The 13,913-nt window shown below is 37.5% G+C and overlaps 1 protein-coding gene across 3 annotated transcripts in view; it reads right to left on the reverse strand.

Annotated features, from left to right (window-relative positions):
- Positions 1-8,549: 8,549 nt before the first annotated feature.
- Positions 8,550-13,913, reverse strand: part of LOC135986062 (ATP-dependent translocase ABCB1-like) — a 39,679-nt gene continuing 34,315 nt past the window's right edge. For all 3 annotated transcript variants that reach the window (XM_065629818.1, XM_065629819.1, XM_065629817.1), the window contains 3 exons: positions 12,596-12,802; positions 11,622-11,768; positions 8,550-10,212 (listed from right to left, as the gene is read on the reverse strand). In XM_065629818.1, coding sequence (XP_065485890.1) covers positions 10,006-10,212; positions 11,622-11,768; positions 12,596-12,802 — 561 coding nt within the window. In that variant the 3' untranslated portion in view covers positions 8,550-10,005. The remainder of the gene's footprint in view (positions 10,213-11,621; positions 11,769-12,595; positions 12,803-13,913) is intronic.

The raw sequence follows: 13,913 nt of genomic DNA on the forward strand, positions 1-13,913 counted from the left end.
AATCTGTTTGAGAAACAAAGTACCTCAGGAAAAACTACCAGTCATATTTAACTGAGAGAATGCAAAACCAATAATCCGAAAACCCATATCCTGATGTGCTGTTGGAAACCAGCTTTTCTCCAGATTTTAAGCAGGGCACGCAGTGGCATCCTCTGCATGATCCTTGGTAAATGTGTCATTTCAAAGCATGCAAATTTCTGCAGTTCACCATAATGAATACAAAATAAACAGTAAAATGTATTTTAAAGTAGAATGAAATTTCAGTGGGTATTTTTACTTGGTTTTTAATATTCACTACTGAACATCGATAATCTGTCTCAGACAAAATAAACATGCTGACTTACCAGGGCGGGGTGTTCTTAATCTGTTTTCACCTGTTCTGGAAGGTTATTGAACAGTCAGTAGGACTAGGTTGGTTAGGACTGAGCAGTGAGGCTGGACTTTGCTCAATTTACTTTTGAAAACTGGTACATGCCCCCTTGAAGCCTGCTAGGTCTACGAAGGACTACGTGCATGCTCTGCCTCCAGAAATTGAGTGCTCAGTGATGAACAGTTTTGAAGAGCCTGTTCTATCATTATCACTCTTGAAAGCGTCTGAGAAGTCTCCTCTTAACTCCTCCCAAAGGAATTATCTTTCTTCATACTTTAATCATTCCTCGTAAGGTTCATGAGTTATCAGGATGGCCAAAAAAGCACCATTTCCTGGAACAGACCATCACACTGGGCCATGAACGCACCATAAGCTGTTCAAGGGTAGGTGCTTTTGTTATCACTGTTCAGCGATCCATGATCTAACTGAATGGGAGTCAGTGTGGTCCCTTTTGTGTATCTCATCGCCAAAAGATGGAGTTCATTTGCAGAAAATCATATACTTTCCGTAATGACAAATACTCACACAGACTCTTTAGCCCTTCTCTTAAAATAGGTAACAGATAATGCATATACATTTTATTTAAACTATGCTATGTTTTATCTCTTGAATTATTTTACCTCAAAGGTTTATGGTTGTGTTTTTATCTAGAGAAAAACAGTGTTCTTTTGAGAGTTTGATAGTGTTGGTTGAGAAGAGGTGGAAAGCTTAAAAAAAAAGGTTTGAATAGTCAAAATGAGGTTTGGTGATGTGAGAGCTCTTAGGAACTTGGAGGAACTCAGCGTTTTCTTTCATGATGAGTTCTCAGGGTGGCCTTTGAGGGACTTACAGCAATGCAGTTGCAGGAGGAGGTGGCAGAGGGGAAGGAGAGAGCTGCTGTAGAAGAGGAGAGAGAAGCAACCACGGCAGTACCTGAGCATCCACATTTCAGCTTCCTATGGCCATCCTGTAAATAACTACCTGCAATTCTGAACACAAAGGTTTGCCAGTCCCTGGCTTTCACTGAGTAAAGGCATAGCTTGCTGTCATGCTGTCAAAACTATACACTGTTAGAAGTGATGGCTTGTTGGTAAAATGACAAAACACCCCTGTCTCTTCTTGGGGAGACACAACCCAAGGCTGATTCGTTGGCTCAGGCTGTCAGCCAAAATTGGGGATGAAAACAAAGGTCATAAAGTAAAACCCTAGCTCAAGGAGGGTCAAGTAGAGCGCATTGTGCAGGGCCTTGTCTAGTCTGGTTTTGAATATATAAATGTAGACTCCACAACCTCCCTAAGCAACCTGTTCCAGTGTTCTACCACCCTCACAATAATAAACTGTTTTCTCATGTTCAGATGGAATTGGACCAATTGCATCTTGTTCTATTACTGAATACAACTGGGAAGAGTAATATGTACGGACTACATTGCTACTCACGATGAGAAGTGCACTGGTGTGTTATTGGCAATTATTTTAAGTCAGCTATTCTCTGGCATGGACATCCTAGATGTGTATTTTATTATAATTTAAGGAATCGTAATAAACCTGACAGTCTGGAATTGGCCATCAGCTCATTTGATCCTTCTACTTGATGAAACTTAGAACCAAAAGTCCACATCGGTTTTCAGATATCTATAACTGAAGAACAGGTGTGAAATAGAAAATGGGTTCTCTAGGTCAAATGCAATTAAGATATAATAAGGCAAAGTTAAGGAATTTGCTATGACCAAAGAGTATAACATAGCTACCTCTGTAAACATGGGAAATACATAACTTGAGAACAAATTGATATTGCAGTGTTCAAGTATCTGTTTAATAAGTGAATTCCCTAATATGGACCTTTTAAGATGACAGATTTAATTTCTTCCCGTGTATGATGGTAAGTGGATAAAAAATTATATTCAGATGCCTAAGATATGTAACCTCAATCCATAGGCTGGAATCCAAGTAATTGGCCAATTTGTCAGTTATTTATCATCTCTGAAACTGAAGTCAGTAGGCAAAACCACTTGAAAATGTTGAAATTATTCCCCCTGAACCAGATGTAATATTTCTTACTGATATGTGGATATTCTGAAGCTTAACATTTGAAATATACTTTGAGTATTTAGAAACAAAGCTGTGGATAAAAACAATAGTCCAAAACTTTTGTTGACTTAATCTGAGATAAAAGTTCCTTTTATTTGCATGAATATTCTGATACTTAGCTTTTGGAAATGATATGGGAACCCTGAGGCAAACTCCTAAAAGAGGGGTTTACTCTGTCCACAAGAAGGAGACCGATGGGGGGTAATGGGCAGGTGGACTGCAACTACTTTTCTGATGTTTGTAGGTGACAGCATAAGATTTGTAGTTATGGCCAGTGCCCAACTGTACAAGCAGCTACACACACATGAACTCCTAAAGCTGGCTGAGCGGGAGCAGCCAGAGAAGGCTGTGTTAGTGCTCCATGAGGCTTCTCAGAAATGTCAGTGCTGGTTTTGTGTCTCAAGCATCAAACTATTTACCAACTAAACTGATTTACATTTCCTCTACAGCTGGGAGCTGAAAGTTTTGAATTATGTAGCTATGGAATATTTTTTTGGATGAGAGCATGTTTGCAGAACAGTTTTCTTTTATGATACTTGTGAATATAATCACCAGACATTGCTTCTTGTGAAGAAGTCTCATCCTGGAAACAGACATCTCCTGAACTTAGAGAGATAAGCCATCTTTGTACCCTCATAGCAGCCAGTTTTGCCAATTATATAATTAAATTCTTTTAAGATTGGTATTTTAATCTGGGTGACATGAAAGTGCATTGTACATCTCTTTTAAAGTCTGTAGTATGTTGAATCGAAACAAACATTGAAATTCCTGTCCACAGCTGCAAAATCAAGCAATTATGTAATGCCTTTATCTCCTGTTAGAAGGAATTACTAAATTCAGCTAGTATAAAATACTGACATCAGTGGTAAAATGCCTGTTGTCTTGCAGGTGAAAAGTTTCACTTTAACATATCTGTAGCATTTTAATACCCTATTTTGTAAATTTCTATATCTGTTCTTTAAAATTTATAGGACACCTGAAATTCAATGTAGAATGTTAGTGGTGTTGAACATAATACCTCTTAAAGAAGTAATTCACTTAGGAAAATGGCACTCAAACTATAGATCTGGAATGAAATTATCCAGACTAAATGAAAACCTCTTTGCTCTTGTAATACTCAGAAATATTTTTAATAAATGGGAAGACTTTTATTTAACCTTTTTCTTTATCTTAATATATTTTATGACAAATAAGATTAAATTAGGAAGAAATAAATGAAAGGTCTTTGATTTAAATGCTAAGATAAACATTATCTACCACAATTGGTTGCCTCCAGTAGGACTGCTTAACACAGTACAAGCTGGCAAGAGCAGTTATTGTCTGCTGCCTTAGTCTAGGTCTTAAGAGCTCTGACTTCAGTAGACATGGTAGTAATGCTGTCAGGACTGTAAATTGGTACTGTTCCCTTGGGCAGAAAAGAGAGTGGGGATCCTGGACAGTAACCAAAAGCTCCTACGAATATTGGTCTTTGGATTAGACAGAACACTGTATGTATAGAGATGAATAAGATCTACATGAAAAAGAAAGGAAAATTTCTAAATGAAAATGCAGAGTAATTTAGCTGTTGTCTGAACAAATGAGGCCATCATGTGGCAAATTAAAAACATGGCGACGGAAAGAAAAATTATTGATTAATAGCATTGATGATGATAAAGAAAATACACATCCCTCATCAGGAACTCAAAGGAAACTTTTGTGAAAGTTCAGACACAGAAATTCTTCCTAGCTTTTCATTTTTTTCCAGAGGAATTCTTGAGAAATTTTGAAGGATATTTTAGAAACTCTGCATCAATGAAAGATTCTTTGATAGAAAGCACATACATTTTTTCCGTCTTTAAAGTCTCATGGGTAATAAAGGAAGAATGGGAGTTAGAAGGAATAACCATGTCTTCAAAGGAAAGATTTAAAATGTCTTCAAATGAGAGCCAAGTGGGCAACTAAGTTTCTGATGATTTATGGAGCTCCTCAGGAAATTGCAAGAAATGATATGATAAACATCTGCAAAGCCAGATTGTTGTATGCTTCATTGAATATACCATTAACAGACTGAACCTTGAAATATCAGCATCCTGAACTGTAATTCTCAATTCTAGCATGCATGAAGACTAATGTCTGAGTTGTTTCTGATTCAGCAGATATGTAAATAACTCTCATATTTAATTACTCGTCTTCTTTTACATTGAAGAATAGACAGATACATGGAGATAAATCTTCTGTAGGAGCTACCCAACAGAAAATCTTGGGAAAACAGAATTTAGATTAGGAATTTCTATGCTGAATTCACTTTGTTGATGGAAAAATGTCATAATTCCAGAGCACTGCCTTCTACCCATCCCTTGGAATGTCTGCATAAATTTTGTTTGTTTGCTTGAACAACATGGAAATGATGTGTTATTTTACATCGCTATGAAATATGTACACGTCAAGGAATGACTGAAGAGTTTGTACAACAAGCAAGCATATTGATTAACCCAGAATGTGGTATATGTACAAGTGAAGGTAAAAACAACTTAATACTGGGGAAAGCCAAGAATGCCCAGAAAGAAAAATCCGTAAAGCCACTGTTAACCAAACTGCTTGTCAGAGCCCCAGCAGTACATAGATAGTAGATAAAGCTGACCCGCTGGTCACCGTACACCTATAGTAGCTTAATTCTTTCTAAAATCTCCCCTGACTCTTTTTACATATTGCTGTAAATGAAGCTGACCTAATTAAGGACATTTGAAAAGTAGGTGGGAACTAGGAGTTACTGTGTCAGACAGATAAGCATTCCTTCTCTCTCAACATTGCTTCATTTTAATGTCTTACATATCCTGATCTTAATTTTTTTCTTAGATTCCACATTAATCAAGTTACTCACTTACCCCATTTTCATAAGTGAATTGAGAACCAAATCAGAAGTAACACGGAAGTAAAACGATTCCTGTTTGTTAGATGATATAAATACCATGCTATTTTAACCTAGAACAATTGTTTGCTGTATTCAGAAAAATTGTTAACATTTTTGTCTCCTTTACTAAGCAAATAAATAATTTATATCCACGGACACTTATGGCGAATCTATTAAGACACATTATATACACATCACTTATGCAGATACAGTCTTTACTTTTAAGTTATCTAAAATATCAATGACTCTAAATGGGCATTTTAGAACAGCCTCATACAGTTTATAGCATTTCAATTAAAAATCTTTCTGCCCTGGTGAATACAGAACTGCAGCTAGTGTTTGCAGATCTACTTTTATAAAACATTACGTAGTGCGAGATCTAAGATGCTTATTTTAATACACCAGTCAGTCAAGGTGTGACTCATTTTCTCTATGCTAAGGTATTGATAACGTCAGTATTTACAATAATCAGGCTCATGTCCTTTCCTGAAAAGCTACGATACGAGCTTGTTGTTAATCTGCCCTGCTAGTGACAGCAGCCCTAGAATGGGATGAACTGCGCCTGGACATTGTTGGGCAGACCTTTGTTAACCCTGCAGAAGATCGGCTTGCTTAAAGAAATGAGCTTAGACATGAATGTTTGCTTTCAGTCAGATGCAGTCCTGTCCTAAACCTCTACAGCAACAGTGTTAGTGTACTGATCTTAGTTAAGAGTGTACAGCTAGAATGAAATGTATGCAGGAATAAGCAAAGACAAAAGGAAATGTACTCACCTTACAATAATAGGGATGGCTAAAGATAGTTGCCCTTGCGTGTTCTGCTCTTTTCCTTCCTGTTCTCTATGTTTGATATCTTTACAGCCCATGGAATTCGCAGCAAGGGATTTGAAGTGGCTGCTGGTCCTGTCTCCTACTTCCTGCTTTCAGTTTACTGTATTAAAATAACTATAATAGAAGACACCATCCTGTCTTCGAAATACAGAACGAATGTGTGACTAAACTACATTGTTCTAGATAATTTATCTAGAAGAAAGGCTGGGTAATTGACAATAACAGTTATTTAGACTCTCTATAGATCCACTTACAATGTGGCTTTTTCTGCACAGTAATTGTTAGTTGAGTGCTTTCACCCTGTATTTATAGGCAGTATGCCACGTTTCTCCTCTCCTTCTCTCCTCTTTCCTTTCAATGACCAAGTCGACAAGGTAGATTGCATTTTGAGGGAGAGGAATAGGAGGAAAAGTTATACATGTACAAATAGACAATACATCTTAAGGAAGAGATTAACTGTGTGTCTGTTTGTACTATGTGTGACTACAAGAATTACCCATTAACAGGTGTTTCAAGGAGATCTTTAGTGTCTTGCAGAAATGAATGCTACCAGGAAGGTTGTTTTCATGTATATATGAATACATGAAAATATATGAGTGTAGCAGCAAGCAAGAGACAAGAGGTTCAAAGGATTTACTCATAAGGAAGGAGAACTGGTTCCATGAAGGCTAGATTGGTGGGGAGTCAATGTCATGCTGGAAGATTGCGGAACATCTCCCGACATGTGGGGATAGTTTATGAAGAACTCTGAGGGAATGCCTGAAGAAGAGACTAGTGGAGATCCAGAATTGATTTACAGTTTTTGTAGATGATAGGTGGTCTCTGGCATTGGTGAGAAATACTCCTTCAGAGTCTTTTGAGGGGAGGGAGAATGCTGGAGTTTATTTATGCCCTTGCTCTATGTTGGAAATTATAGAAAGGCTTAGTAGTGAGGAGTCCGTTGCATAAGGAACAGCAAATTGCCCTTGCAGGGATACATATGTTGGAGAATGCTGGGCAATAGGACACTGTAGTATTCAACACTCTGATAAGAATCTACAGTAAGAAAGGCTTTGTAGACCTAAACCCTATTTTTCTTCTGAGAGCTCTCTTCTTATTAGTTGTTTCAGGAGGAAGGCTATGAGACTGTTGAACTTAAATGCTTCGTGCTTCCTTTTTCCCACAGTCAGTGGCATATCCTTGGAAAGTGGTTCGGATTGCCAAGGTGGTATTGATGATGACATCTTTCTAAAGACTTGTTCCAAAGGTAATGGTGCAAGACACACAAGAAATGTATGAAAAGCACTGCTAGATATCCTTCCTCCAGAAAGGTGAGTTCTGCTTGAAACAGCTGCAGGCTCCCAAGAGAACAAGACAGCGGAAAAAAAGGCTCATTGCTTCAGAATAACAAAATATGTGTATCATCGAGTGTTCGCCGTGCTTATGGTCCCAGACAAGTGCTGACCATCCCAACAAGGAGGACTCAGAGCTCAGATGAATAGCTTATGATATCAAGGTGAATCAAAATGTTTCAGGGCCTAATTGAAAAGACAGAGCTAGGAAGTATGGTCTCTTATGCCCTGTGGAAAGAAGTGGTAGAATAATGGTACTCAAAGCAGAATTGTCCTAGGTTGGTCAACACTTCCTTTGGGTCAAAGAGTATAATGTAAAAGTGTATGAATAGAACATGGTGAAGAACACATTTTTAGACATGCCCCTGGCTCTCCTTTTGGCTTTGTGACTAAGAATTACATGATGAGGCATCTGGTGGTAGCACAATAATAGTAATATGGTTGCTGTGGTCTTCCAAAAGGAAATTCTTAAAGGAAAGCATTTATGATCAACAGCATAGTTATTTAAGCATTCATGGTGGATTTGGAAATAAAGATCCATTTTCCTTAAAAGAAAGTGCTACCTGTCCTTATAGCCCCTTTCAACCAAAAGTTAGGTGTTAAGCAATTATTACACAAACTTTTGCATAAATTTCAACAAAGAGGAAATACTTCTTTAGAAATGTGGAAGAAAAGGATATGGAAAAATAGATTGTTTTGGAAAGTTTCTACATTTGTCATGGATTTCTGAAAGATTTTTTAATATATGGTCAAAATTTTCAAAACATTATCAGATTTCTGTGGTAAAACATTTACAGTGTTTGCCTGATTTTCAGAAAGAGCTAAATTTGTCTGGTAAATCAAGCATCTTTGAAATGATAGAAGTTGGAGAAACAATCCAATCATTACTAATCCAATCACTAGAAATTGTCTCATAAAAAAAAAAAAAAGCCTTGTTTTAAAAATAAAATAATAAAATCCAGAATTTAGTAAAAAATTCAACCTAAATATGTTCTCACTTAAATCTTCAGAGAGAATATATATTTCATTCTTGCAACTACAAGTATAACTTATTTATATTATGGTGCAGACTAATAGGCTTACTCATGAACAAGAACGTTATTGTATCAACTCACACAGAAATATGAAACCAACAAATTTGCTAGTCAAATTGCTTTTCCATCTAAGGCAGGAACGGAAGAAAATAGGTAAGTGATTCAAGAGGAATACAGTGAGACTGCAACAATCAACATTCTGGAGAGTGTTATTAGTACATTGATGAGCTTAACTACTTGTTGGTTAGGCTGTGTGTCTCTAAATATCTACAGGTAGGTGTGACAGGTCATATGTATAAATCTCAGGGAGCTGGAAATTGCTATGACAGAAGTGTGGAAGACTGATTAATCAGGCCAGGTTTAAACTTAAAAAAACGCTTTACTGCATAGATACTCATTAACAATATACATTGCTAATGGTTAGTTCTTCATAATTATTAATCACTATTAGTACATATTCAAAGCAGTTAGTCCTTAACAGTCATCCTAAATTAGCAATTAATATACAATACCACAGAGCTGATGCTACATAATGAGCACTGATGGTTACAGTCTTTGATAGTCTCAGTCATCAGGGTGATCAGAGGTCAAGAACTCTTCCATGAAGGAAGCTAACGCTGAAAACAATGTCCTTCTTTCACCTCCTCCAAGTCCAAATTCAAGTTTTCACCTTTTATAAAATATTGCAATCTTTAGGGAGTTCTTAGCTCTTGACCTCTGACCCCTAGGATTTTGGGAGATTTGCAGATACTGCTTTCCCAGGCTGCAGCAGGTGCCTTGCCCATCAGTTGTGGGGTTTTCTAATTTGCTGCTTCTTTTCCATGTTTTACTTAAAGCAGTCTTTTCCCATATCTTAAGGTTGCACCTCTTCAGTGATCAGTAACTGACCATCAGTGAAGTACCTACAGTTCTGGGACTCTTGTTTTCAGACTGCACCCATATTTTCAAGACCTTTGCTGTCATAGCAGCCTAAAACTCCAGATTGTAACAAGAGACATCTAGCATCAAGCTCCAGCTGACCTGCAAGTTCTCATAACAGTTGATAACAAGCTTAATAGGCCAGGACTGACTGCCCTACACAGGCACGGTGAGTATAAGGCTTGAGGTTTGTTTCTGACAATAGCAAAACTATTTTTACTGAGCATTAAAATGTTTACAGGTTGTTTACCAGACATGCCTAGTTAGCATGATTTTGACAGAATTCAAAGAAAGCTAATATTAATTACGTTTGGCTTAGCATGGTTTTTTTTTTATGAGTGCAATAGGCTTCTGCTTTGGTCACATAGTAGAGTGTTTTGAATAATGAAAACTAATAGTGAGAAACTGGTACATATTAACTCAGTATTTCTTGTTGGACATACAAAAGGAAGGAGGAAAACCAAAAGTATCAAACTGACTATTGATATTGAAATAATTACAGTGACAAAACCAGCAGTATTGAAATAATTACAGTGACAATTCAGAGATAAGTACTGCCTTTAATTTACATGTTGCATGACCCACTTTGAACATTGACCAGAGAATAGTAGATGCCCTTTTTAGCCAGGAGCTGCTGATGGGTCCCTTGCTCTACGACCTTGCCATTCTGGATCACAGCAATCTTGTCAGCATTTTGGATGGTGGAGAGGCGGTGAGCTATCACGATGCAGGTGCGACCTTCTCTGGCTTTATCCAGCGCTTCCTGGACAATCTGCACAATGAACAAACCAAAAGGTCAACAATTCTGTCAGCTATTGTGAGATACACCTCAGTTGCCATCTGTGAAGTAAACTGTAATATGACAGTGAGGGGAAGGGAATATCTGTGGCTTTAGCTTCCTGTTTTAGAATGAGCCTGTGTTGGCAAAGAGTCAAAACTGTCATAGCAGATGATGCCATGACAGCTAAGAAGATGAGATGGAACCAGGCTCATTACTGAGATGTGTAACAGCAGAACAAGAGGAGATAGTCACAAATCGTAACAGGGGATGTTCTGACTGGATATAAGAGAAATATTCACTGCAAGGATAATTAAGCATTGGAACAAGGACAAAAGAGAGCTTGTTGAATCTCTGTGGAGATTTTCAAGGAGCCTTCTGGACACAGCACAAACCAACTTACTTGGAATTCAGTATTGGCTCTTGTTTGAAGAGGAGGTTTGATTAAGGACCTCCAGAGGTCCCTGCCATGGCTAATTAATCATATGTGAAAGTTAGGTCAGCAATCTTGGGTGAACTATTGTCATACCAGTACTCATGATTTTGTAGGGAGTCTTGTGAATCATGTTTTTCTTAAAGCTAGCACTGACAGAAAAATACTAATAAGAATCTTTGCTTTCTTTTCCTTATTCCCTATGTTTATTAATGCAGAATAAAAGATAAAATTTCTGTACCTAACTGGCACATAATTAAGTAAATAGATAATCCTGGGATTATTTAATGTCATTTTCCACTCAAACCTTATGTTTGTATGCCTAGAAGTGATCAAAACTTAATCCGTAGAGTTTGAGCTTTTCAGATTATAATATTTGTTATAATACTTGCCTCATTAATAGTGAGTACTTTTGTAGGATCTGCGTTGATTTTCTATAGCTAGATTTTACTCCTATTATACCAAGCTTTGGGCTTAAAAAAGAAATAAATCTTCTAGCATTTTTTTTTTCACAGGAAGTTTGCATATTAGCCATGAACATATAGCAAGGACTGGAGAGCAAGAGGGAAAGCAAGAAAAATTATGAAAGCAAGTTTTGGCCATTTCCCAGAAAAAAAGTTCTCTGACAGCATCCTCAGTCTTCCCAGCTTCTGAAGTTTATACCACCTGATTCAATTTTGACAGCACTTTTCCAATTAAAGCCTGAAGAATTCCAGGCAAAGAAATGCCTTCTTCATTGCTACTTCAATCTGCCTATGTGCCATACAGGTGCAAAAAAAAAAAAAAGGGGGCGGGGGGGAGTCTGGCAAGGAGGAGTAAGACTGTTATATTTGTCTATTATCAGCATGCAATTTGTATTAAAACACCATAATTCCAGCCTTGGGCTTTAATCTGTGGGAGTGAAAACAATATTCATAATGCAAACAAACATAGATTTAGATTCCAGACTCCTGGCTCACAGTCAACTTACCTTTTCACTTTCTGTATCTAAGGCAGATGTAGCTTCATCCAGTAGCAGAATTCGGGGCTGACGTACAAGAGCCCGGGCAATAGCAATACGTTGTTTCTGACCACCAGAAAGCTGAGTTCCTTTGTCTCCTACACGGGTATTGTATTTCTAGAAACAATATATTAAGTTCAGATTATGAATATAAATCAGTTCTGAAGTGTATTTAAGCATATCAACCCTGACACCAGCCACCCATAAACTGCATATTCCATGCCAATAGCTCTCTGAAAACAGGAAAAAAAAATCCATACAGAACTATTAAATAACGAAACATGATTTCTACCTTAGGAAGTTCCCAAGTCACAAATTATGTTAAGTTAGATGAGAATTCAGTGGAAATGTGATTAAATGTTTAGCCTTTTTGAATACTTATTTGTAAATACGTCTTGCTGGTCACTACCTGGGACAAGATTTAGTGCATGGCAGACCTTTCGTCTGACCAAGATGTTCACTCTTACAATTTCATGTGTTGGTCAGATATATTAATGAAAGACTTTCTTAGTAATTTTTGACCTGTAGGAATACTAGAAATTTAAATTCTGACTAGGTATAACTGTAAGAAATGCATAGGAAACTTGTCAGTCTAGGGGAGTCTTTTACATATGCTTGAGAGAAATAGAAGCTTAAAAAGAAATGTTTAACTCACTTAAAAAAACCCACCCCACACTTCCAGCTCTCAATTAGATATAATTGTGGATTTTCTTCCCTAATATCTTAAATGTTCAGCTCTCTGCCTGACAATGGAGTCTCCCAGAGTGAAAATAAATATTGTAAACACAATTAAGAAAGGGTAGGATTTGAAAATCAGTTTCAGATCTGTTTGCACCTCAGGGAATTATTGTGCCCAAGGGAATCATATTATAAATGGACACAATTTTTCCCTGCCATAGTATGTCACCTCTAGTTCTGAGAAGGAGAGAAAACAAATAACTTACATCTGGCAGTGATTCAATGAAGGAATGGATGTTGGCTTCTATTGCTGCATGAACAATTTCCTCATGCGGCACCTCCCGACTGTTATCCCCATATGCGATGTTTTCAGCAATAGTGCAGTCAAACAGCATTGGTTCTTGTGAGACGATGCCAATCTGAGCTCTCAGCCACTGGATATTTAGTGTCTTTGAATTTTTGCCATCAAGCAGCTGCGAAACCAAACATTTTACATTTCAGTCACATGGCTATATGTGTGTTTGAGACCTAACTGTAAATTCATACACAAAAGTTGTGCAATTGCAGCTCTTTCCTTAGAGATACCATATTGAAAGCTCACATAATCCCTTCCCCTCCTTCTCCTCTATGTTCCAAAATTTTCTAAGGGCTATTATGTAAAAGTGAGGATAGTCCCTTCTGCTACCTCAGTCTTTTTCTTTGCTTCAAGATTTAATCAGGTTTTTGAAGACAGTGGAAGACAGGATATGCTGAGGCAACTTCAAAGAACTCTGGGCAAAGCTCTTTAACTTCCTTCTTCCTTGGGAAAACTTTCCTGGTTTGCATGTATATTCCCACTGAAGGAACAGATTGGCAGTAGTATTCCATTAAAATAAAGAGTTGGGTTCATTCATTCACACACTTCTAAGCCCAGCCTCCAATCTTAAACTTAATTGTGATGTGATACCTGACAATGGACAAATTTACTTCTGGATTCCTTAACACATTATTTGCAGCCAATTTTCTTTGTTGGCAACTCTGTCACACTTCTGCTACGTTTGGCTACTGAGTTGCTATCATTGTTGAATAGATAAATGATAAAAGAATTTTTTTTCCAGCTAGATCAGTTTCATAATTACGCAAGTCATATCAACTTGGACACAAATATAACAAGACATTAAGAGAGCTGTTGCATCTGCACTAGAATCACCCAGTGCAGTGCTCAGGCTCTGGCTGAGTGGCTTGATCGGCTGGGTAACTGAAGAACTGCCCACTTCACAGCGTGGCTACTGGACGTGATTAATCTACTAATTCCACAGCTTGTGCTAGGACAGCCAATTCACAGCCAACATAATTGTTTTGCAAACGAAAGAGATCAAAACGAACCCAATTCAAAATGCACTGAAATCAGTGGCAGCATTTCTACATCTGCAGATGTAAAAGGGGAAAAAGAAGCAGCTAGAAAGGAGAAATTGCTTTCAACTACATAGATATTTGCCACCTCTTTTCCTTAGAATTCCAATGGATTTGCAGGCTGCTAAGGTTTCCTATTTGATGAGGAAAATCACTGATGAAGCTAGAGGACTCAGTTATTATGCATTTCGG

Source organism: Caloenas nicobarica, chromosome 2 (genome assembly GCF_036013445.1).
Source record: "Caloenas nicobarica isolate bCalNic1 chromosome 2, bCalNic1.hap1, whole genome shotgun sequence".
NCBI lineage: Eukaryota > Metazoa > Chordata > Aves > Columbiformes > Columbidae > Caloenas > Caloenas nicobarica.